The 26,675-nt window shown below is 41.6% G+C and overlaps 1 protein-coding gene across 1 annotated transcript in view; it reads right to left on the bottom strand.

The window, feature by feature from the left end:
- DNM3 (dynamin 3) overlaps positions 1 to 26,675 on the bottom strand; it is a 483,071-nt gene that overhangs the window by 353,282 nt on the left and 103,114 nt on the right. The window contains exons 15-16 of the mRNA XM_082266577.1: positions 22,186 to 22,252; positions 16,879 to 16,992 (exon numbers count right to left, since the gene is read on the bottom strand). Of these exons, the coding sequence (XP_082122703.1) occupies positions 16,879 to 16,992; positions 22,186 to 22,252 (181 nt within the window). The remainder of the gene's footprint in view (positions 1 to 16,878; positions 16,993 to 22,185; positions 22,253 to 26,675) is intronic.

Here is a 26,675-nt window from a genome sequence, read left to right on the forward strand (position 1 = left end):
CTATATTCTTTTGTACAACCATGTTCACCTTGCATACGACAAAATCCAAAGGAGATGCATGCTCCTTCTTATCAGCCTATGTCGATGGAATCGTGGGATTGGCTGGAAGGAGTTGTCATGTGTCTGCCTGTCTACACTTGCTGTGCAGAACATCCTCTCACCTGTACAGCAGGCACAGACAGGCAGTCACATGACAACCCAGCCTGAGTGACTACCAGCCAATGGCAGCGCAGCTCTGGAAATCTATAGCAACCACATCTTGAGATACAGTACCACAGCATCAGCTGCAACTACGGCATAGCAAGGATTGGTTTTAATCTGTCAAACGGAAAAATAACATGTACTTGACCTTTTTCCTAGTTCTAATGCATTTCCTATATGGTCTCGGGAGATCTGAGCTGAATAGCTTAAACAGAGGCCGGCTCCACAATAAAAACAAATTTTCTGATGTTGTTGCACTGCTTTGTTAGATGTTACTGTATTGGCTGTAATGTATTATACACTTTCTAAGCCGCATTTGAAGGTTATCTTCACCCATTGCCAAAAATTTCAGAAAAGCAGAACTGGATGGAGCAGAAAGGGTTTTGTAACATAAGCAATATTTTTTTTAGTAGTGCTAGTCTTAAAAATGGACCATATTGTTCTATGCTAGTTAGTCTTAGTTTTTGGGGATAAGTTCACCTTTTGTAAAAAAAAAATAAATGCATATCTTTTTGCAGGTAAAAAAATGTGCATTTATTATAATTTTTTTACTCTGCAGCCTTTTCGAGTATTGCACCTGCCATCAGCAGATCGCGGGTACAATGCCTGCATCCTGCAGAATCTCAGTAAGCTGTCTGCCAATACCTCCAATATGGGCAGGCAGTTACCGAATGGCAGGAAGATCAATGAACTACGAATGCTCACTAGCGCCCCTGTGGTTCATTGAGAATTACAAGCTGTAAACTGCAATGGCTGACGGTATCTGTAGTCTAATTCAATGGTCCATAACTCCGGTCCTCGGGGCCCACTAACAGGCCAGGTTTGCAAGATAACTAAATTACATCACAGGCGATCTCATTTGCTGTTCAGTGATTGCAGTATTCTAGTCTGCATCTCCCCAAGGTAATACTTAAAATCTGGCCTGTTAGTGGGCCCCCGAGGACCGGAGTTGAGGACCACTGGTCTAATTCATTCAGAGGAAGTCTGATTCATCAAAAGGAAGAAGCCTTTGTGGCCATGCTGTTTTCAAATTGTGACAGCTGGTGCAGAGAGAAGATCCCTCACCCGCTGACACAAAGTGGGGAGCCCTGGAGGCGGAATGTTGCTGCATAGGAGCATGTTACATGTTGCACCCTAAATATGGGTGTAACATGTTCCTAAAGATTAACTTAGCCTTTAAGGTCTTTTACTTTTGTTTGTCTATGCTTCTAGTGTGGCTAGACTTCTGAATAGATTTGCGCAGGTCTTTTAGCAAACTTTTAAATACATTTAATATTTACACACGTTAGACCTCATTCACACTGGCATATATGTTTTTTATGCGTTTAGACAACATTTCTTAATACATATAAATTCATGTAATGGTTTTTTGATGATACCATTCACACTGTGGGGGTAATTTACTAAAACTGGAGAGTGCAAAATCTGGTGCAGCTTTGCATAGAAACAGGCCTAGGTTCACACTGAATGCAGGTTTGAAATTGTGCGAGTTTAGCTGAATTTGCATAATTTTAAACCGGCATTTCAGTCTGACTTTGGGGGTGATTTCACAGACATCTTTGCAGGTTCATGCACAGATGTCTATTGAAATTTCCCGCAAAGTCGCTAAAAGTAGTGCTTTTAAGAATCAGTGCGGTGCCACCAATTCGGACAATGCTGTTGCCGGCAATAGGTTCTGATTTGGCATGTGATTTGACACGTCAAAACGGCCCGATGTGAACGGGGGCTTATTGTCAAAGCTTAATTGAACAAGCTGATGTTAGAAGCTGATTAACTACTATGCACAGCTACACCAGATTCTGAATGCTCCAGTTTTAGTAAATCTCCCCTGTACGCTTATCTGCATTTAGGCGTGTTCAGTTTAACTGCTTTTAAAATAGAATTATGTGCGTTCAGGATCCACTTAGAAACTCTAAATGCATGCAAATGCTGGTAAACATGACTAAACGTGTCTAAATGCTCGTTTCCACTGAGCGATGCGGTACGGTACGCTATTTTTGCTGTTTCCATTGTGAATGGTACCGTAATTCCGAACCGTACCGTACCACTTTTTTGGGACCCTTTCGTTGGGGTACCAAGCACATTAGTACCGTACCAACAGGGTGGAGCTACACTCTGCAGAACTTTGATTGGTTGACAGAGAATCGTCTATCACAGTTTTCCTGCTACACCACGCCTATCATGAAAGGGTACTATTGGCAGTGGAAAAGCAAGGTGTACCGTTCCGAACTGTACTGTACTGAATCGAACCGTACCGTACCACTCAGTGGAAACGAGGCATAAAGGGACCAAACGTGGCTAGACCTGCTATAAAGCAGCAACATCTAAATGCAGGATAAAGTGTTGTAGGCATAAAAGCTGTTTATACTTCCCAGATAACTTCTATTGCATTTAGAAAAGATAAATGCTGGATTGCTGGTATTATGGCACCCGTTTTAAAAGGTGAGTTCACACATTTTATTTCCCTGTAGTACTAGTGGGAGGAAAATCCCATTTTATTGTTATGGGCTTCATCTATATAATGTCAGAGCATGAGCTGTCAGGTCTTATGCGACTACTGCAAGAGGTCACACTCCCCCACTGGCCAATTAGCTTCGTTTACACTATGAAAATGCAGTAGCATTGCGTCTTCTCCTGTTGCAGACATTGAAGCCAGAGTCCGATGTGTGGACAACAGACCTAGAAATTGCACTGGGGAGATCTTTCCAATGGAATCACCAAAAGGTGCAAGAAGGCAGTGAAAGAGTAAATCTACCCCATCCACCCGTCAATCCCTTATAACTCAAGAATTATATTTTTGCCCTTGATTAAGTCAACCTTTAATAGCAATTCAAATTGTTATACACTAATAGAATTAAATACTACTAGGAGACATCCTGCTCCAGTATTATACGTGATCTACAAAGGTAAGACCTAGCTATACATTACTTATCAGTGCAAACTGTGCTTGAACCATGGAGAAAATCTTGACGATTTTGAAAATATTAATATAATAGAACAGTAGGAAATACGCTATATAAATTCACGAAATGGCATTCACAAAACCAAGCTGAACAATCATACCTTGTTTTATATATAAAAAATTTAATGAAAAAGGTATAACTCAGGAATGAATGAGTGACTGTCTGAGTTGGAAAGTAACTGAAAGTGAGTGACTGTATAAATAAATGCATTATTGAGAATAAAATCTAAAAAACAAAACATAAACATAGTAATCTTTACATTTGCGACATACAAAGCCTCAAGATAACACTCCTAATGTGCCGCTTCCCAGCGCAGAAAGGTTTAATGCAAGAAAGAAAGCCGAAGCAAGCAGAGAGCCTCCTTAATTGGGCTCATTCCAGTGGTGAGGGTTATGAGCGACAGCTAAAGCATAACAGAGCCTTTATTTTCATGGCTCGTTGGGGGCCCTCTGTTTGCAGAAAGGGTAACAAATGCTACACACCAGATGGTCTCGTTTTCAAATTCCAACTGGAAAACTCACGACATCATGTAAATGTATTCCAGATAAATGCAGACATTTTATTTTTTCATTAAAAAAAAAAAAAAAAAACAATTCATAGAGAATGCTTGGGGATAAATCTGTGTGGCCTTTAGGAATTAAGAAGGAATTTTCTCCCACATCCAATTTGGCTGGGCACAGCTATTTAATTATGCTAGTGTTTAGTTTTAAAACATAGTTGAGCAAGCAATGAGCTCTATGCTGCAAATACTGTAAATCTTGCTTAACACATTTTTAAAGAGGGAAAAACTTTTTTCTTTTGGAATTTTTTTTTTTTTGCATATACATTCCTATAGCTTATATTGGGTAAAACTATAGGCACAATAAAGGCAAATTACAAACCCAGTAATCCATACTGCATTAGTGCTTGTGACGCAGAGCAATATACAAATTTATAACTAAAGTATTTCAAACGCACACAAAAAAAATGCCTTAAGCAAATCAAAGCATACTTTGCTATTTGTTCCTTATAAGCAAGTTAACTGTTGTTAGTCTGAGCAGAGGTGGTCTGTAAAATGAAGAATCAGTGCTACGCCACTATGCCAAGCCAGCGGTAAGCATAACATCACGGAGGTCCTTCTGATATTTACTGGCTGACACAATTTCTGCTCCCTAGGTTTGAGAAGCTACACTATGCAATCTCCGGGGAATAGGAAAACAACTTGGAAAGGAAAAGGACAACTTCCTTTTTTATTTAAGTCAGGGAATGGGTCACATACACGACTGGAGCAAAAGTAATCACACACGTGCTACAAAGGTCGTAGCATTGAGATGCAAAGAGAATATACTGCACTGTTGTCTCTATCAGCTATACTTTGCAGTTAGCACGTATCCAGAGAGTTGGTAGTTTAATGGTAACTCAGTTATCACATTAATAGGTAGTATTTCTCTAAAAATGCCCCACAAATGTTACAGTGACTTGAAAAAGTATTCATACCCCTTGACATTTTCCACATTTTGTCATGTTACAACCAAAAATGTAAATGTATTGCATTGGGATTTTATGTGATAGACCAACACAAAGTGGCACATGATTGTGAAGTGGAAGGAAAATGATAAAGTATTTTCAATTTTTTTTACAAATAAATATCTGAAAAGTGTGGCGTGCTTTTGTATTCAGCCTCCTTTACTCTCATACCCCTAACTAAAATCTAGTGGATCCAATTGTCTTCAGAAGTCATCTAAATAGTAAATAGAGTCCATCTGTGTGTAATTTCATTTCCGTGTAAATACAGCTGTTCTGTGAAGCTCTCAGAGGTTTGTTAGAGAACTTTAGTAAACAAACAGCATCATAAAGGTCAAGGAACACACCAGAAAGGTCAGGGATAAAGTTGTGGAGAAGTTTAAAGCAGGTTTAGGTTACAAAAACATATCCCAAGCTCTGAACATCTCACAGAGCACTGTTCAATCCATCATCCGAAAATGGAAAAAGTATGGCACAACTGAACGAAGGCATGGCCGCCCAACTGAACTGACAGGAAGGAGAGCACATGGTAACTCTGGAGGAGTTGTAAGGATGCACAGCTCAGGTGTAAGAATCTGTCCACAGGACAACTATTAGTCGCTCACTCCACAAATCTGACCTTTATAGAAGAGTGGCAAGAAGAAAGCCATTGAGAAACCATTTGGGGGACACAGCAATTATGTGAAAATGATGCTCTGGTCAGATGAGACCAAAATTGAACTTTTTGGTCTAAAAGCAAAACGCTATGTGTGGCAGAAAACTAACACATCACCCTGAACACACCATCCCCACCTAGAAATATGGTGAAGGTAGCATCATGCTGTGGGGATGCTTTTCTTAAGTAAGGACAGGGAAGCTGGTCAGAGTTGATGGAAAGATGGATGGAGCCAATTACAGGGCAATCTTAGAAGAAAACCTGTTAAGAGTCTGCAAAATAATTTTCCAGCAGGACAACAACCCAAAGGACACAGCCAGAGCTACAGTGGAATGGTTTAGATCAAAGCATAGTCATGTGTTAGAATAGCCCAGTCAAAGTCCAGACCTAAATCCAATTGAGTTCTTGTGGCAAGACTTGAAAAATGTTGTTCACAGATACTCTCCATCCAATCTGACAGAGCTTGAGCTATTTTGCAAAGAAAAATGGGCAAAAATTTCACTCTTTAGCTGTGCAAAGCTGGTAGAGACATACTCAAAAAGACCGCAGCTGTAATTACAGCAAAAGATGGTTCTACAAAGTGTTGACTCAGTGGGGCTGAATACAAATGCACGCCACACTTTTGAGATATTTATATATTTTAGTTTTGAAAATCATTTATCATTTTCCTTCCACTTCACAATTATGTGCCACTTCGTGTTGGCTTACCGCATAAAATAAAACACATTTGCGTTTTTGGTTGTAACATAAAAAAATGTGGAAAATTTCAAGGGGTATGAATACTTTTTCAAGGCACTGTAACTACATTGCACTGTTCATGGGATTTACAGAAACTGGAGAGTGCAAATTTGGGTGCAGCTCTGCATAGAAACCAATCAGCTTCCAGGGTTTATTGTTAAAGCTTAAAACGGTAGTAAACTGCATAAAAAAAAAAAAAACAATTGGTGGGCCCTGAGCAGTTTAGCTCATAATGTGCTAGTATGCATTGCATACAAGCACATTATGACAGGCTTACCTGAAAACAAAGCTCTCCAGCAGTGTGCTGTCACCGCTGAAGGCCCTTCCATCTTCACCCAGCCTTCTTTCCGAGTTTGCGGGCTTCAGCGATATGAATGGCCGAGCTGGTGATGACCTCACTAACGTACATGCGTACAGGAGTCGCTGTTTATGGAACGGCTCTGAAGGAATGGCACGGGTATGGCGTTCCTACAGAGAGCCTGCGCCGGTGACGTCACCAGCTGCTTCTAAAGTAAATATCTCCTAAAAAGTGCACATTTACTGTATCTATAGGTAAGCCTTTTATATAGGCTTACCTATAGGTAAAAATCATACATGGGCGTTTTCTCCCACTTTAATTAAACAAGCTGAAGTTAGAAGCTGATTGGTTACCATTCACAGCTGCACCAGATTTTGCACCCCTGTCTGTTGCTGATGCCATACGTAGATTCCACCAAGAAACCAATTTTAATGTAAATATTCAAGAAGCAGTACATTCACGTGTCAGATTGGTATGTAAATTATACCCCGTACACTGTAGTCATACAGGACTTTTATTGTGTTTTGTTAGCTGACTAACAGGTTTTATGTGATATTGGCAAGAATTTTCATAGCACTATTCTCTTCTGCTTTAAAATTCACCACATAAACATTATATTTATAAAGGTCTACAGAAAGACTTCACCCAAAAAAATTCCAAAATAATGAATCTCAACTGTAAAACTATCCCTTATGTACAGACAATAAATACTCATACTCATGTTGGGTAGGCATTGGCACATCATCAGAGAAACAGCTCAATGCCCATTACCAAAGATGTAGTGTTAAAGAGAACCAGTCAGGTTGGAAGTTCTGAAGGAGATTTAAAATGGAGAAAACTAATGCTAATGCAGTTATGTTAATATTAAAAATCAATAAATGTATTTCCTCTTCTTCTACTCCCCTGTACAGCAGAACTAAGACTGGGAGAAGAATGGGGCACCTTTTGGGGCCAACCAGTGTCCTGCATGCTCATGTACTGAGAAGGAACATTTTGGAAGGAAAGAACAGAGGAATAATAATTCATCTACCAGCTGATTATCCCTAATTGACTTAGGTGAGTGTAAAACGGCATCTAAAATGTTTTAATGAAAAAACTTATAGGATAAGGGAGGAATTGGAGGGTTATTCTCATTATTCTCATATCTGGGGGTTGGCTTTAATTGCAGTAGAGAAATGTATAGTTACCAGCAGTGCCAAGACAAGGCCATCTAGCGACCAGGGCAAAGACGCCAAATTGCACAAGACCCCCCCCCCGACCCCCAACAAGATGTATGAGCATAATGTGTTAGCAAAGACCCCCCCCCCCCCCAAAAAAAAACAAAATGAGCACTAATTGAAACACGTAGCCCTAAGCATACATTCCCTTTGCAAACTAAATATTTCCCCAAACAAAAATTACCCCTCCTCCAAGTACAAATTTCTTCCCTGCTGAAATCTCCCCTCCCAGCACAAATCTTTCCCCCATCCTCTCTCTAAACTCAACTCCTCTCTCTTCCCAAATGTTCCCTGCTAGCACAACTATCCCTCCCCAAAAAACACCCTGTTAGCACACATTCTCACCCCTCAAATTTCCACTCCAAGAGTAAATCCTCCCCTCTCCAAATCCCCCCCCCTCAGAGCACATATCCTCCTCTCCACCCAATGTCCCCTCCTAGTATAAATCTTCCCCCCGCCTAGCACAAATACCCATCAAAAAAAAATCCTCTCCCCCAAATTCCACCCCCCCCCCAAATAATTTCCTCTTTTTGCACAAATCCCCCCTCCTAGCACAAATCCTCCTCCCCATCCCACCCCCCCACCCCCCAGCGCAAACCCCTCAAATCACCCCTCCTAGCACATCCCACCAAATTACCCCTCCTAGCACAAATCCTCCCCCCAAATTTCCTGTCTAGCACAAATACCCCTAATCATCCCTACTAGCATAATTCCCCCCCCCCCATCCACATTTCTAACAGCCCCAAATTCCCCATCCTAGCACAAATCCCCTCCCTCCATCACCCATTCTAGCACAAACCCCCCAAATCACCCCTCCTAGCACCCCCCCCCCCCAAATTTCCCCACCTAGAACAAATCTCACCCCTGTCAATCCTCCCCCCATCAACATTTTCCCCCTAGCCCAAATACCCCCCCATCATTCCTACTAGCACAAATCCCCCCCCCCCCCACCAAATGCCCCTTTCTAACAACCCCAAGATTTCCTGTTCTAGCACAAATCCCCCCATCCCAATAATCTCTTCAAGGACAATCCCCAAAATCCACCTCCCCATCCCCCCAGCACAAATCACTTCTCCTAGCACCCCCCCCCACACACACACACAAATACCCCTGCTAGAAAAAATCTTATCCTGTCACCTCCCAAATTCCCCATCCCAGCATAAACCCCCTCCCTTCCTAGCACAAATACCCCCCCCCTCCCATATTGATCCCACCTAGAAATAATCATCTTCTCCTACACCCCTCCAAGTACAAATACTCTCACCCCCCCCCCCCTTGTTTCCCCAGTGCAGTTCTCCCTTCCCTCGGCTTGGCTACAGAGCTTTCCTCAAGCACGCAGACCTCAGATACAGTGCAGCACATCGCTGTGATGCCCCTCCCTCTTCTGAGGCTCCTCCTCATCTTGATATGTCAGAGCTGAGGAGGAGCCTAGGAGAAGCCAATTACTAAACCTTTGCACGGACAGTTGGCAGGAGAGATGCCGCTTCTGATGGGGAACAAGATCGCGGCTCAGGGATGCCACTGGATGTCAGATCGGGACTATACAGAGTTTGATTACCTGCCCCTTACCCACATTGTTTGCAGTAACAAACTGTAAAGTCCCGATCTGACAGTCCTAATGGAAGAGTGCTACAGAGACTGGAGTGTGAAGCTGGGGAGGAGAGAGAGAGAGAGCACATCCCGCTCTCTCCTGTCAGCTAATAGTCGCAGAAACACTCCTGGCAGCGCCCCCTCCACCTCCCACGCCACAGACGCTCGGGGCAGCCTCCCCTCCTGCCCACCAGGATGTCTGTGTTATCTGGCCTCTGGACACAAAAATTCTACTTTTTACTAAACACAGCTAAACTGAATGCACCATAATGCAAGTAAATGCAAAGAATGAATTATACCATTTAAAATCAATAAATGCATTTATATACGCTTTGAAATGCATATAGTGGCAAGTCCATGTGAATGAGGCCTAAGACAGCTCCCACACGTGTATTTTAACAGTGTATTCGACTTTGAGGCAGGATTTTCGAAAGATTGATACTTGCACTGTTGCTTGCTGAGCATACAGTAGTTGCAATATGGCCTCCCATTCACTTGAATATGCTGCCCTATATGTGACAAATGCCCCCAAAGAAGCTCCCAAAAACTTTTTTTTTGAGTGGAGCATGACGCATTGTTTCACCACGTGTTTTGGCGCATTGGTAGCATGTTTGTCGCACATCAAAATGCATGGAAAGCAAGGACCTGCTACCCGTGCTATTAACAGTTAATGGCACTGCCAGCGTGATGCGTGTTTCTAACCCATTTCTGAAATTCATGGCAAAATGCGCGTTGTCTGTGTGCTTTGTCGCACATTCCAGAAACACCAAGTGTTAATGGAGCCTATTAAGGTGATGCAGCCTATGTGGCCTTTTCTAATGCTACCACACTGCACAAACAAAGGACACCCCTCACTTTCCTTTTCTAGCCATTGCTGGATAGGTAAGGGTATTGACTGGCCCCTGGCAGCGTGATAAGGGGCACCTGGCTAGGCTGTAGGCAGTGACAGCTTTAATGTCGCCAATTTTTTTGCAGAGAGGGGTATTTTACCCTGGAACTTCTCCCATTCCTAGTGCACTGATTTAGGTCTGGCAGTGAGTGCAAGACAATCTCCATTTACTTCTATAATAAATGAAGTTTATCATAAACAAAGAGAGCAGGTCAGCTCAATGTGGCCATTTTTGCAGTCCAAAGGGCATGTTCAAGGGTTTGTACTCCACTTGTCAGTAACAGCTGTATTAACCATTTTAGGACCCGAAGAATTTGCCCCCTTAATGACCAGGCCCTATTTTGCGATTCGGCACTGCGTTATTTAACAGACAATTGCGCGGTCATGTGACGCTGAACACAAATAAAATTGATGTCCTTTTTTCCCACAAATAGAGCTTTCTTTTGGTGGTATTTGATCACGGCACTGGCAGGGAAGGGGTTAAATGTGAGCCTAGGGGAATGATTCTAACTGGGGGGGCGTGGCTTGTGAAATTACCATAGAGACCTGTGTTCCTATACAGAAGGATCACAGGGGCTCTATAATCATTCCAGGGTGAAGAACGGTCGGCTGTGTTTACAACAGCCGACCGCTCTTCTCTCTTAACGAGTGATTGCGGGTGTCAGGCAGCAATCAGAGCCATCTGACCCGTGCATTGGGATCCTCACTGCCGAGTGGCACTGAGTCGCTCGCCCCCTAGCTTCCCGCGTGCGACTGACGAACCCCTACGTCAGTTTGCGCAGGAGAGCCACTCTGCCGCAGTAAATATGCGGCGGGTGGTCGGGAAGTGGTTAATGTTGGTTTTCTCACACTGTAAGGCTAGGTTTAGATGTGCGTTTAAACCCACCCCTGCTCTGAAGAAAAATCTGTGTTCAGATCACCTTTCAGAGGCAATTGACAGGTGGTGAGGGGAGACGTTATGCCTTCTCACTACCTGTTTTAGGCTAATTTTTGCCAAACAAATGCTCCACAGTTGCGGGGAGTTTGCAGCACTTCCCCTGCTTGAATAGGTTGTGTTCTGCAGGCTTGTTGCCCACCAATCGCAATATATTGGATAGTTTTTTGCCATGGGCGTGAAGTGAACCATCACGACTCCTACATGTGAACACCACCAAACGCTGGCATTGCAGCTCAAGGGGGACAGTTAGGGTTGCCACCTCATCCCTCAAACCCAAACACAAATTAATTACACAGGTTCTGAGGCTAGTTTAATGCAGATAAGGCACTAAGTGAGTTTAATTACCACCTTAATCAGCCACAGAACCTGTGTAATTAATGTGTTTGGGTTTAAAGGGATGAGGTGGCAAGACTATTGAGGGCGATGAAAAGTGTCTCAACCAGGGGGTTTTAACACCCCGCCAACTGCACATCTAAGCTTAGCTTTAGGCTGGGTTCACACTTATGCGAATTGGATGTGGGTTTCACATGTCAGGAGCCTGTGACCGGCTCTCAATGGAACCGGTTCACACATCTCCAGGATAGCTGCGGAGGGAATTGCACAGGAGTCCTATGCATTTTCTGGTCCATTTCAGGTCTGAATTCAGCCAAAAATTCAGACCAAAATCGGAACTGAAATGGTGAACATGGACGCACCAGACCCCTGCTGTGAGTCGCTCCGTACGGAGGTGCGAACCCAGCCTAAGGGCCCATTCACACCTAATGCAGTGGGATGCAGTTGGCTGCATTTTTGCACTGTTCAAACTGCATAGACAATCCAAAGTCAAGTAATAATCCTTTGGGCATAGAATAGTGTAATACTGTTTCAACTTTTATTCGTATAACATACACATTTCCCCAAATCCCCCTCAATCTATCTGGATACCGTTGATGCTACCAGCTGAATTCCCGTAACTCGCCGCAGCCGCGACTTCTCATTATCAGCGCGCGAAAGTGATTGGACTCGCGGCCGGTGAGCAGCGGTACACTGTCTCTTTTTTGCTTTGAGCTATAATTGAATGTTACAAATGTAAGCAGATAGATTGAGGGGGATTTGGGGAAATCCTTTTGGCATAGTTCACATTATTGCAGTGCAGTGCAGTCAGAAATAGTAGAGCATGCTGGATTTTTCTGCACCGTAAATGCGCAAAATGCACTGCAATGCATCACAGTGCACATAGAAGCCCAGGGAAGAAATAACCTCACAGGAGGAATGCAGATAGAAAGAACTGCATCAACTGCATGTAGATGCACATAAAAATGCACATCAAATGCATGGAAGGAAAAACGCGTAGTAGATGTGCAGTTTGTAGTGTGGATGGACCCTTACTCATTTCAAATGTCTGCCAAGGAAGCAGCCTACATTGCCTTTCCTATTTAATTAGATGTCCCTTTATTATCCAAATGCAGTACTGTAAGGAAGAAGGGAAGAATCTGGGTGACTGCTATGAGCATCATACACACTTTAGGTTAATGACCTTTTTCAATAATGACTTGTAGATTTCTATTTTCAGCATATGTTTATCAGTGCGGCCCACAGGGTCTATGCATGACAAGCAATGAAGGCCGGGTCTACCCATCTATGACTAGTCCAATGTAACGCATTTCTAGGAAACAGTGCCTTTATAAGCCAACATTATTCATTGTCTGCATTAAGACATACAATACACTGTCTCTGGAAAATCTGCAGGAATACTCCGATGATGCCATGAGTACAACCTCTAATTGTGTGGAACTCTGTTAAACTAAAGTAGGAACGGTAGGAGCAGTGTGAGGGAGGAGAGGTTATTTTTAAATGTAGTTTACTATATTTTACACGCAGATCTACAGACTATGGAAAGATGTCTAATCAGAAAAAACAGCGGACCGCACTCTCTGAGATAATAGATTCCACACCTGTGGTTTGTATTTAGAGAAGACGTTTGCATAAAGCACAAACTGTCTTCTTTTGAATCTGTCTCGTTGGCCTTTTACCAATAGCCAGCCGGAAATTAAGCTGTCATCATCATTATTAGTGCCTAATCTACTGTTTTTAAAGAGAAAAAAAGTTTATGGAAAACACACCATTTAATATGCTGAAATTGTTTTGTATGTATATATATATATATATATATATATATACACACAGGATAGATAGATAGATAGATAGATAGATAGATAGATAGATAGATAGATAGATAGATAGATAGATAGATAGATAGATAGATAGATAGATAGATAGATAGATAGATAGATAGATAGATAGATAGATAGATAGATACAGTAGTCCACAAAGTCCACTTTGTCACAGATAATGAAAAGCTAAAATAACACCTTACCCCCCCCCCCCCCAGTACCCCTTTATTGGTATCAAATGGAAGAATAGAGCCCTATTGATGGTATCAGGAGGGGGGGAATGTTTTCCCATCATTGGAGTCAGTGAGTTTAATAGTGTCCGAAGGGCCAGAAAAGGCAAGCAAAGGGCCACATCAGGCCCCTAGGCTCCAGTTTGGAGACCGCTAGATCAGAACGATTCCGACTGACGTACCAGCATGTGACCAATCAGTGTGGCCAGTGACATTAAAAGCAGTACTAAACCCAAAAGCACACATTTATTATATTGCAGCTTACCAATTTTTAGATGTGATGGCTGTATTTTCTCTTTTAGCTTAGCTCTTTTTTCTTCTTTTATTTTTATTTTCACCTGGTAATCTGGCTAGTAAGTCTGTTGTTTTTCAACAGAACAATCTCTCCTGCAAATTAATTTGTTAAAAGTGTTGAGGCAAACCATTTACCACTGGCAGAGGTGCTTACAATGCTCAGCTTTTCATTATGAATGTAAAACCCTTACCCCAAAAGAATAAAAACTGTAACTGTAACTGCTTATGTAACTGCAGTGTGAGCTGGAGTTTGACTTTAAGTTGGTAATGTATCTAAATCTGCTAATACATCTAATACTTCCCTCCCCCTAGTTTTACAATGTTACCGTCCAAAGGTGCCCCTGTGCTCCTTCTTCAGAGTGTAGACACTCTAATACAGGTGGTGTGTTACTGGCCAGTTTACCAGGTAAAACAGAGGGGGGGCGACAAAAAAAGGAAAGCGAATGCAACCACCACATCTAAGGATCGGTTATCTGCAATATATCACTTTTTAGGTTTTTTGCTTTAATACCGTTTACTCACTCCCCGAGGGAAGTGCAGCAGAAGTGAACATGCACTTTTCCCAAAATAGGACTGGTGCCTCCAGGCATAGTATATTCTGAAGACGTCACGTGATGACGAAACATGTCAAGCTGACACGCACGCCGCCTCACTGCAGAGTTTAGCTGGAACGCACGCTGGATGCTGGATTAGTAGCCGGGAAGGAGCGACGAGATTTGCACCTGAAGGCTTGCTATTCTCCGTGATCCGGTAATTAGCATATACAGCTATCCAGCATAATGCTATATAGGCATTAATTGATTTTATATTTTGTATGAGTTTTATGACCCGTAATAAAGGACACAATTTTTGAATATACTACACCATGAGAAGTTCCTTGTCTTTCTCCTATTACTTATTCTGAGACATATAGGTGATCCCAAACAGAGGAAAAGTGGACAAGAGGACCATTCAACAGCTAATTATTACCTAAAAAGCGTTTAGGATCCTGGTTCCCATAAGGTAACAGGGATCATATCCCTCTGGTAAGCGCAAACCCCAGACACACTGCACGGGTGAAAAGAAGATACCCACCACCACTGTTCCACTGCATGGTTGCGAATACCTCACTGGGAGAATATTGGACTATATATTTTTTTGCACTGAATTTTTGCACTGAACTTTGAGTGATCAAATCATAATAGCACTGAGCACAAGCACCTTAAGTCCCCATTCACACTAGCGCGACTTGTCAGGCGACTTGGTCGCCTGAAATGTCGCGGTGGGTCGCTCGCCATTGATTAGCACAGGACCCGTTCTAATAGGAGCGACACAAGTCGCTCCGACTTAGAAAAAGAGTCCTGTACTACTTTGGGGCGACCTGGAGGCGACTTGCATTGACTTCAATGATATGAAGTCCGTGCAAGTCGCACCGAGGTCGCGGTGCAGACTTCACAGGTCGCCCCACCAAGTCGTGTCGCCCCTGTCTGAATGGGGCCTTATCTGTTTGAAATGTTATAATTGCAGTTAATTGGATATTTATGAGCACTAAGCACTTTAATTGATTGCAGTGTTATACACACAAATATATACTCTGATGGATACGGATGTTTATATGAATGCCCCAGACATTTTTATCTATATTTTATTTTGATATTTATGCACTGTAATAATTATTTATAAGATTTGGCATTATTTAAAAGGTACCATATACTTTATAAGCACAATAAGGAAGACAAGATATGCGCTGCCTAATTGGAGCCTAGCTTCATACTATTAGTATAGTATATACTAGTTACATACTAAACCACAATCAAAAATCGATCGACTTCATTTCCCCTCTATATGAGGCGACCACAGTCCTGTGAAGAAAACTATGTCAACCTTAACACATATACATATCAATGAAAAGTGGAAAAGCTTTATAGTTGATATTAATATAAACAAGGTTGTCTTATATACTACCACCTATGACCACCTGCATCTAAACATGACCTGCATACAGAAAAAACAATGGTTTTCCATATCACAAAGATTGCATGCATAGTGGTTGCATGTCAATCCCTAAAAGCGGGTAATACAGCTTGAAATTACAGACTTGGTTGCTGGAGTTTGGCATTATACTATGCCATTTGTTAAGTCCATGTAAAAATGGAACATTTTGAAGTTTATATTAACTGAAAGTCTTAAATGAAACAACACAATGCCTGTGAGTTTAATCCTTTTTAATAACGTTTTTACATTTAAGTAGTGTCAGAAGGTGTTGCGCTAGGCCCAAACACTCTTTTTTTTTACTTTTTATTTTATTATTGAAGATTTCCCTGGTCTGATGACAGCTGCAAGGCTGGGAAAGATCTCTGGACATTACAAGAATTGGATAAAAAATGAATTCTCTCATAAATTCCCCCTAACGCTTGATAGCTGGCAGTGTGTCTATTTTTGTTACTGATTATAACCAGATTATTGTTAAGTTTGAGCTATCTTTATTGTGATTTTTTTTAATGACCAAAAAAACTCAAATGATCAAATCATGAACACAAATAATCAGATTTTGCTTCACACTGGATCTCACTGATCTCCTAAAGGTGGCAAAACATGGATCAAAATGTGGCCGGTTTAGCAGGGACCAGCCGAATTTCGATTCATGTATGGGCAGGCTGGTTGTACTGAAGTCGACCTAACTTCTGTTTTTCTCCAAGAATCAGTGCCACTAGCTATAGGATCAGTGTGCCCTGATGGTGGGTAAGATGCCCTGCCATCAGAATACAAAAGCACAGTGGGAGTGATTTCCCATCCACGTAAAATGTGTGGATGAGGGAATCAATTATTTTTTTTCCCTTCAAACTTCTGGTTGAACTTAATAAAAAGATTAATGTATAGCCAGCTTAACAATTGAGGGGCCACTGTTCTAAATAGAATTTAAAATGGATTGTATATTAGGCCCTAATATTACTTTTTTGGTATCTAATAAAAATTATAATCTAATTAAAAAAAACTGTGCGTGGCTAGCTTTAGGATATATGGCACCACCCTTTGTGTATCTCTACACAATGAGACTCCAGAAATATTAATCTGTTACTTTGGGTAACACAAGGAATGGAGATCAAGTTTAACTAAACAAGCTCTATAGGGAGGTAAACAGTTGCGAACTAATAAACTCTAGTTGAAATTAATCATCATAAACCACAATTTATATTTTTGAAAAAGTTCTTCTCGATGTACCTGACTTACCTCATCGTCTTTATACCAGGAGAGGCTCTCTGCAGTAAGAATAAACCAGTAGTCTTTGGATCCTCCTTTCATAAGGCTGATATTGCTAATAGTCAACCAACCCTTCCGAATAACCTGCATAGAAAAATTACATGAACAAGTAAAATTTTCAGTTTGCATGTCTAAGCATAAATCTTACATAACTTTAATAATCAGTAGATTTAAGATACCGGTAGTTTGAGTAATATGCAACTCTCAAGTGTTCCTCTAATGGCTGAGGTTGGCCCTACCAAGACTCTGTATGGGTTCTTAAATGTTATGGGTCACCTTATTACCCAACAGGGAGGTTCAAGAAGTTGGGCTAACTTTGATGTTTTTTCCAAAAAAAAGTAACGCACAGCTTAGGCGTTTTTCCATTTTATTCTCAGTTTGAAGTGTACAGGTTTTTGGAATGTTAGCATAAACCCCCTCCTTTCCCAGAGTTTAGAACCCCCCGTTATTGTTTAACAATCTAATAGAAGTAGACTGTAAAGTAAAAGAAGGGGAAAAAGTCATGTAGCTCTAATTTGGCCAAACGTTAAGTGCAGCTTGGATCAAGAGGTTCCCGTAGTAAGCAGCAACTGACTCAAGAAGGTTAAAAATAAGCACACAAGGTTGCCTGCACTTAGACCATAGCATTAGTATGCCCAAACATTGCAAATAACACCTACAAAAAAAAAAATGTTCCTCCTGTAATTTAAGCTATACAACAGGGAGCGTGTTATCACTATTTAAAGTTTGCACTTTCCCATGTCTCAACTTTACTTCAAGCCTGCTTAATGGACTGCTAATAAAACAGATCATACTAGGGAGACAGAATGACCCTGTGCTTTCTGCATCCTGTAAGCCTCCAATGTCTAAAAAAAGATAATAGAACTGCATAAAGCAGTACAGCCTTACTGGCTTACAGTACTCTCAGTCTGATTTCTTGTGCAGAGGATCATGGAAACTTTGAGGATAATCTGATGCCCATCCAGCACAAACTCAGATGCCTTTATTTAAAAAAGAAATGATTTGTAATGGCTTTGAGTATGCGTATAACCCCTGTAACTCTGGACAGCTAGCCGTAACAGTTTCCTAAACACCTGCATCAAATTTATCATTGAGCATGTAATAGTCTTTGCAAAGAGCGCATGTACACCTAAGCAGTGGAAGTGGTCAGGGGCGAGTTTTGCCACAGCACAATACTTCTCTTAAAGTGGAACTTTATTCAGAAAATAAAGTCCTGCTAGATCACTTCATGGTCGTCCCTTTTACAAGTGTAGCTATGTGAAACATTAAAAAGAACTGCCCTTTTTTGTTTTAAATCCAATAATACACAGTATCAATCTGCTCTGCTTATGTTAATTTGCTCTCCATTTCTGGCACTGTGACAAAAATCAGAGCCACTAGAGGCCGGTCTGCTGACAGCCTAAAGATTAACTGCTACTCAGGGGCTCTGGGGGTCAGCAAAATGGCAGCCTCCAGCAAGTAGACTTTGGACATTATATACTGTAATTGTGAACGGCCCCTTTTTAATATTTCTACTTGAAAACATTGGAAATACTATAAAAAAGATATTGTCCTACTCCTGCTTGCATTCACACCAATTAATATAATGCAAGATGATTTGGTGAATTCAGGAGCAAGCGTGGCCTTGGCAGTGGGACCTTTGGACATTATATACTGTAACTGTCAACGGCCCCTTTTTAATATTTCTACTTGAAAACATTGGAAATACAAAAAAAAAAAGATGTTGTCCAACTCCTGCTTGCATTCACACCAATTAATATAATGCAAGATGATTTGGTGAATTCAGGAGCAAGCGTGGCCTTGGCAGTGGGACAGAGAAATGATCCAAAGAGGTGACATCTTTTTTTGAGATACAAGAACCCAGCAGGTATTTCAATCCTCTAACACAGGGTTGACATAACGGTTCTGAGTGGAGGACTAGGGGTCTACTAGATGGCTTTTAGGGAAAGTCTGTTCCCAAAATGTGTACATAGACAACTGAAACAGAAGGCAAAATGTAAATGAAGATGACTTCTCCATTAGAATGATCTTATCTGTAGATAAACATTAACATAGCTTTTTTTTGTCTCCTTCTGCCTTATAGCCTTAGTGATAGCCACCAGGCAGTTTTGGATATTGCTGGCATGAATTAGAAGAGATCAGGAAGAAGGGAAACATGTGTAGCAGTAACATGGATAGGAGATAATATTGTAGCTGTCAGCAGGGTACAGTTGACAGGATGAATGAAGGATGACACGGTTCCTTCCCGCTAGGCTGTACAGGACTCACTTTGGCTGCACACTGTCCTCGCCACAATTCCTGCAGTCTCTACATTAATAGAGTAATAGATGGAAGTGACTTTGAAAGATTACTTAAGCTTGTAAAAACACCCAACTCCCTCCCTTTCCCTGAAGAACAGGTCAACAGGAAAATATGATTTTCTAAAAATGCTTTTGCTATTGTTAAAATAACATAGTTGTGTCACTTTTATCACAGAGCATCTATGGTCACATCAGCAAGCAACATACACTATATTCTGGTTTTTCACAGACAACATCTCTATTAGATCAAGTACATCTAAGGATCAACACATCTACTGATAGTTTGTTTAGAAATGCATGGGTTTTGCATAGCAATTTTATAACAACTCACTAAATGGATAAAATGCTATACTAACAAGGGTAAATGTGGCATTCAAAGGCTTCAGTACATATCTTTAAAAATTCTTCACATATGGCCACCATTACTAAAGACTTTACAAGCAAAAAAGGAAAGTAGTTTATTGCCTACATATTATAACGTACATTGTAAATTCAGATAATACTTTACAGACCAATTATAACACCAAAATTGGCTTTTCCGGGTTAGTACAAGTAACCTATTTCTCCAAAACACAAAGAACAACTGAACAAAAGCTTATAAAAGATTAACTCTGGCCACATATAAAATAATGCAAATGAATGCAGTTCATGATATGTATTTTAAATGTAACTAGTGTAACTACTTAAATTTGGCATAGTATCAATCCCTTGAAATCCTGTGTACGGCAGCACACAGTGTCCTAGTCCTGACCCTCCCACTCCCGGTCTGTCAGATGTGCTACATATACGGAATCCGGAATGTATTCACAGCGCTTCACTTTTTTCACATTTTGTTATGTTACAGCTTTATTCCAAAATGGATTAAATTCATTATTTTCCTCAAAATTCTGCAATGTGAAAGAAGTTTGTTTGAAATCTTTGCAAATTTATTAAAAATAAAAGACGAAAAAAATCACATGTACATACGTATTCACAGCCTTTGTTCAATACTTTGTTGAAATACCTTTGGCACCAAATACAGCCTCAAGTCTTTTTGAGTATGATGCTAAAAGTTTGACACACCTATTTTTGGGCAGTTTCTCCCATTCTTCTTTGCAGGACCTCTCAAGCTCCATTTAGGTTGGATGGAGGGCACACAGCCATTTTCAGATCTCTCCAGAGATATTCAATCGGGTTCAAGTGTGGGCTCTGGCTAGGACACTCAAAAACATTCACAGAGTTGTCCTGTAGCTACTCCTTTGTTATCTTGGCCGTGTGCTTAGGGTCATTGTCCCATTAGAAGAAAAACCTTAGCCCCAGTCTGAGGCCCAGAGGGCTCTGGAGCAGGTTTGCAGGTTTTCGTCAGGGATGTTTCTGTACATTGCTGCATTCATCTTTCCCTCAATCCTGACTAGTCTCCCAGTCCCTGCCACTGAAAAACATACCCACAGCATGATTCTGCCACCGCCATGCTTCTCTGTAGGGATGGTATTGGCCAGGTGATGAGCAGTGCCTGGTTTCCTCCAAACATGACACTTGCCATTCAGGCCAAAAAGTTCAATCTTTCTTTCATCAGACCAGAGAATTTTGTTTCTCATGGTCTAAGAGTCCTTAGGTGCCTTTTGGCAAACTCCAGATGGGCTTACATGTGCCTATTACTGAGGAGTGGCTTCCTGGGGAAGGGTACAGAAAAATGTCTGCAGCATTGAAGCTCCCAATGAGCACAGTGGCCTCCATCAACTGGACTCTTGCTAGAGTGGGCCGCCCTGGCAAACTAAGTGTTTGGAATAGAAAGGCCTTAGTCAGGGAGATGACCAAGAACCAGTGGTCACTCTGACAAAGCTCCAGCGTTTTTCTATGGAGAGAGGAGAACCTTCAAGAAGAACAACCATTTCTGCAGCACTCCTCCAATCAGGCCTGTATGGTCCTCTCTCCATAGAGAAATGCATTGGGACCTTCAATGCTGCAGAATTTTTTCTGTACCCTTCCCCAGATCTGTGCCTCCATACAAACCTGTCTCGGAGGTATACAGACAATTCCTTGGACTTCATGGCTTGGTTTTAGCTCTGAAAAGCCCTGTTAACTGTTGGACCTTATACAGACAGATATGTGCCTTTCCAAATCGTGTCCAATCAACTGAGATTGCCACAGGGGCCAAGCAAGTTGTAGAAACATCTCAAAGATGATCAGTGGAATCAGGATGCACTTGAGCTCAATTCTGAGTGGCAAATGCTGTGAATACTTAAGTACATGTGATTTTTTTTTTTTTTTTTTAAATAAATTTGCAAAGATTTCAAACAAACTTCTTTCATGTTGTCATTATAGGGTATTGTTTGTAGAATGTTGAGAAAAATAATGAATGTAATCCGTTTTGGAATAAGGCTGTAACATAACAAAATGTGGAAAAAGTCAAGTGCTGTGAAAACTTTCCAGATTCCCTGTACACATGGATTGTCAAGGAATCTGCTGTTAGAAGGAAAGAGCATAAAGGAGCTTATCTCCTTCAACATCTAACTGTGTGGATGTGTGTGCGCACATGCAAACAACCTGGCTTTGCTGCATCGTAGGGCTGCGTTAAAGTAGAACTAAAGGCAGTCAGTCACTGGCTCCCTCCAGCACTCCAAAGGGCAGGAGCAGCTGGCTCAGGCCCTCAGCGGCTCGCTGATCAGGCATCTGAGTAGAACCTGACATTAAAATCATGATTTCTCCAGAGACCGGTACAGCTGAGTGACATCAGCCTGCTGTTGGCTGAATCTGGATCACTGGAGTGCAGAACAAAATTCCCTCCTTGATCCCCAGGAAAAGTAAGGTCAAAAGAGCTTTGGCCCTACTTTTCCTTTCACACTGGTCAATGAGAAAATTATGTTATAATGAGAAGGTCCAACAACCCTGTGGAAATCATGCAGTTATAACTGGGTATAAAAAAAGAAGTCTGTAGGTTAAAAAAGGAAACAAAAATCTATTGGCGTCCTAGTGTCACAATGAAAGTGTATCTTACCACACAGAATACACGATTGAGGGCGGCTCGTGGGAGGTCTTCAGATTCCAGCGTTTTCATCGAAGTGCTACACAAAATATAAAGCATCCCACTAATTAGTACCTAAACACGCAGAACTAACTCATGACTTTAGAAAAAGACCACAAACAAAATACTGATGTCTAGAGCAATTTAGCACAGAAGTGAATAATAAAATAGTACATGGTCAGGAATGTTACTTGTAGGCCGTTCTGATTCCTTTTCTAAAACTAAAAGCAATAAATCTTATTTAGATCTGCAGTTTACAATAACAAAGAAAGCCTTTAGCTCACTTTTATGAAAACCCGGATACGTGCACATTACAAACTCCAAAAAATTCACTTCCTAGCTGGAGCTTACAGTGATGTTTGCCACTAAAGCACTCATTTCTTTTTGTCAAATAGACTGATAATGGCACATGTAATACAGAACATAGAATTATTCCTGGCCAGATACAACTTCAGTCCCACTCTTTCTTTCACCAGACCCAAATTCATTAATAAATATGGAAACATCGCTAATTCCAACAGTCATATGCTGGATAAGCAAAAGTATATGCATTGACCCTGACTAGTGCATTAACTTTTCATTTGACTTAGTCCTACTTAGAAATTTAAATTAGAACTAAAGATAAATGTTTCTTTTTATAATTTTGGATTAAGTAAGGGAGGGTTATAGCCCCTGTCAGGTTTTCTGTTTTTTTGCCATCAGTGTTCTACTGGGGGGATTTATTTTAGTTCCTGTCCCATAATCCAAACAGGATGTGAAAGGAAATCCTTCCAAAGCGAAGGAATGCCTGATTATCACCAGAGTCATCAAAACAAGTGTTCCCATTGGTCTCTGGAGACCAGAGCTGCCATTCACAATGATCCCAAAGCCGATGTGCAGCTGCACCATAACATACATAGCCACATCGATGGATGACACAGTGCTGTCATACACATCACTGATCATTTATAATTGTGAAAGATCACATAGGACTGGGGGCTCTGTGCTGGTTGTACCTCCCCCCACAGGAATGCCCATAATTTGGGCTTCAGAATGGGATGGAGCTACAGCCAGCATGAGGAGGTGTGTTTAGGGGACAATGGGGCCACAGATTAGCATAGGACCAAGTGCTATATGTAATTGATTCCCTGGAGAAGTAAAAAAAAGTACTTTTTTTTTGCAAGAATACTGTATATTTGTTTTTTTAAATGCAAGTGAGAGTGAAAATATATTGTAGCACCCTCCTAGGTAGGTGCTAGCTAGGTAAAACCTAGAAGCTCATTCTGCTTATCAGGGGAGCCTGATCATTAGTTAGGCCTGCTCATGTGTTCCAAGTGTGATTCATTTGGGCTGAGGGAGTGTCCCTGCTGCATCCAATGATGAGATACATTGGATAGTGGAGGAAACCCAGCCAATGATACACAGGCTTAGATACCCTCCCATGGGTTTGGCACAGAGTGTGGTGCATCATGAGATAGGGTATAAAAGCCAGGAGCTCATGAGGCAGGGGGTCTTTGGGCGGGAAGCCAAGTCCCAGAAGGAGGGTGATGGCTGACTCCTCTTCTGCAGCTGTGAGGGTGGCCTTAAGGCAGTCGGCCTAGTGAACCAGCGGTGTGGCTGAACCCAGAGGTCCAGTGAAGCTTACTGTGGAGGTGAAGGCAGAGCAACTCTGGAAAAACAGTGTCCGTGAGTACAGGGGAGCTTGCCAGCGGGTCTACCCAGGAAGGGGACCACTCCAGTGGCTAGAGTCAGCTGATGGGTTTCAGCACACAGGCAGTGCGAGTAAAGGGGTGCCAAGTTGTTAACCCTGAAGAGAATATTCAATACGGGAACAGTAATCTTATCTTCACTTCAGTGGCAGCGTTAAGCAGCGGTCTTGCCGCATTCTACAGTCAGTTGTCCTCAGATTTGTGCATAGTTACTAGTCGGAGTATCCTACTCATCCCTTCTCCCATCCCAGTTCTAAATAAAATGCAAAAACCAAATCCCCTGGACTGATTTTTGTCTGAGCCAAGAACTTTTAATGCCATGTTTCTGCTGTCAGTTGCTAATGGTAACCCAGGGGAATCCAGGAAGTGTAATTCGTAGCAGTTCTCTAGGGGGCAGTGCTACAATATGATCTGATGATCATCTCTTTACTCCATAACCATTAACAAGTCTATCTGATGATCTGATATGCATACTGTCACATAGAGGACATTTCAACCCCCATAACACAATACTACAAAAAAATTAAGTGCTGAGAAAGGTATGCAATGCAATGCAACGAAATACTGGGAGGTGAGGGTGAGAGTAATTAAAAAAAAGTAGGAGTTCTGCTTGGATGTCTCCACTGGTTACAAATTCACGTTTTTAGTAAATGATGCCCAATTTTAGTTCTATGTCTTACCACTGGGTAGGCTGTGTTTCCTATAAGCAACGGGTGGCTTTATTTTCAGTTTTGATAGGACTGTACTTTTAAGCATTCACAGATAAACACATAAAGGCTTTAGAAACATTTTTGAAGTGAAGATACTTTAGATACTAAAAGTCTTATGGACGACATATGTCTACATAGCAAAGACTTCCTGTTCAGCAATTCCCACAGAGGAATACTGGCAACTGCTGCTTTAGCTTAAAATGCTCGATGAAGCAATACCCCATTTATGAAAGGCGCTTTTAGAGACATATTTTTTGCATACTTTTGCTTACATATTTGTGAAAGTTATTAATAGCATTTACATTAAACATTTTATATTAGCAACACAAAATCTTAGAGGCAGGCACATTCCCTTTACTTACAAGGAATTCTAACACATGCACAGAAAACAGTCTTCCTACAGAACAAGCATTAATTCTATTTAAGTAAAAGAGAAAACATCATCGTTTAATTACAGACTAACATGTTAGGTTAGGTAGACAATGTGAGTACAGCATGCTCGCTAACATTTTTGGATTCACTAAAGAGAATCAAAGAATAGAAATAGCTGTGGATAGGAATTCTTCAGATCTTCCCAAATGTCAATGTAATTGTTTACATAAAGGGGGCGAGTCATTACAGAATTTTCCACTCTTTTCTGGTGGTATGGCCCCTATAAAATGGCCTGGGCCCCTCTTCATGAAAGTCTTCAGACAATTTTTGGTAAGAGTTCCAACATGGGCAACAGATTCAGGTTGTGTCACTTAAATGATCTGATGCTACGACTGCAAAAAATTCAAATATAATAAACAACAGGTCGCAGATTAGGAAACTGGCATTACTTAAGACCAACTTAGAGTTGGTTCACATTGAGACACCTTTACTCAAAGTGGGGCATGTATGTGCTGGGAAGATGTCATGAATGTTAGAGTCCTGCTCAGGGCTCATGGGTTGCTAGGATGCCAGTGGGCCAATGACGCATCCCTGGACCCATTCAGCTGTTGGCCAAGTGATTCCCAGTCTGAAAGCTGAGTGTAAACAAAAGGGTGCTGGCTGACAGCATTACCCAAATATGGCACTGGCTATTTGTTCAATTATTTATTTATTACAGGTACTTTTTTAGTGCTCTCAATTTACACAGCGCTTCACATATATTTATTATATGGAGAAAGATATATAATAGATAGATACTCAACAATATCCCTATATATATATAGTAGCGCAAACTTGTCAAGAAGCAAGTGCCAAAAAAATACCGTGCCCACTGCACAAAAGTCCGAAATGCAATAGATGTCACATAGGCAGCAGGAAAAAGTTCAGAAATGACTCAAACAGTCCATAATCCTTCACTCTATCTCCTGGGATGATAATGTACGAAGACGTGTTTCTCAAAAGGATCACCACCACCACCGTGCTCCAAGGGGGGAGGAGAATTGCCCACTCACCAGATGCTGTGGCCCAACCCACTTTCGTGTTTGAGCATTCAGGCTTATAATGATGGTCACTGGTCCAGAGTATCCACAACAGGAATCGCACCAGCGCAGTCAAAAAAAGCTCAGCAGCATATGGGGAGGAGAGAACATAATCCCAATAGCGTGATACCGTTTGAAAGGGTTTTATTAAATAAAATAAAACATAAGGTAACACACTCACATGTCTTGTATGTCATCCAACGCAAAAAAACAGTCACGAATAGGGGAGGGATGCCCTTCGGGAGATGATGTCCAGGCTCCACGCCGTGGACGCCGCGCCTTCTGGGTAATCCGAACTCCTCTTACACAGCCTGGTTACATCGCCTGGTCACGCCCCGACGCGTTTCGTGATTTCCACTTCTTCCCCGGGAGCGTGACCACGGCGGCTTGGCGGTAACCTTAAATACCCATGCCCATCAACCCACAGGGCGGGGCCAGGGTTGACATCATCGGCCATTGGTGGTTGCTCAGGTGTGTCGACCAATCACAGACTAGATTTACAGGATCACTTCCTCTCAATTCACTAATCTCTATGGTACATTACCCTATAACCCGGAAGTAGGGTGGTGCCGAGGTTCACACCATCGGTTATTGGTGGATGCCTGTAGAATACT

This window comes from Pelophylax lessonae, assembly GCF_965119305.1.
Source record: "Pelophylax lessonae genome assembly, chromosome: 8".
Lineage (NCBI taxonomy): Eukaryota > Metazoa > Chordata > Amphibia > Anura > Ranidae > Pelophylax > Pelophylax lessonae.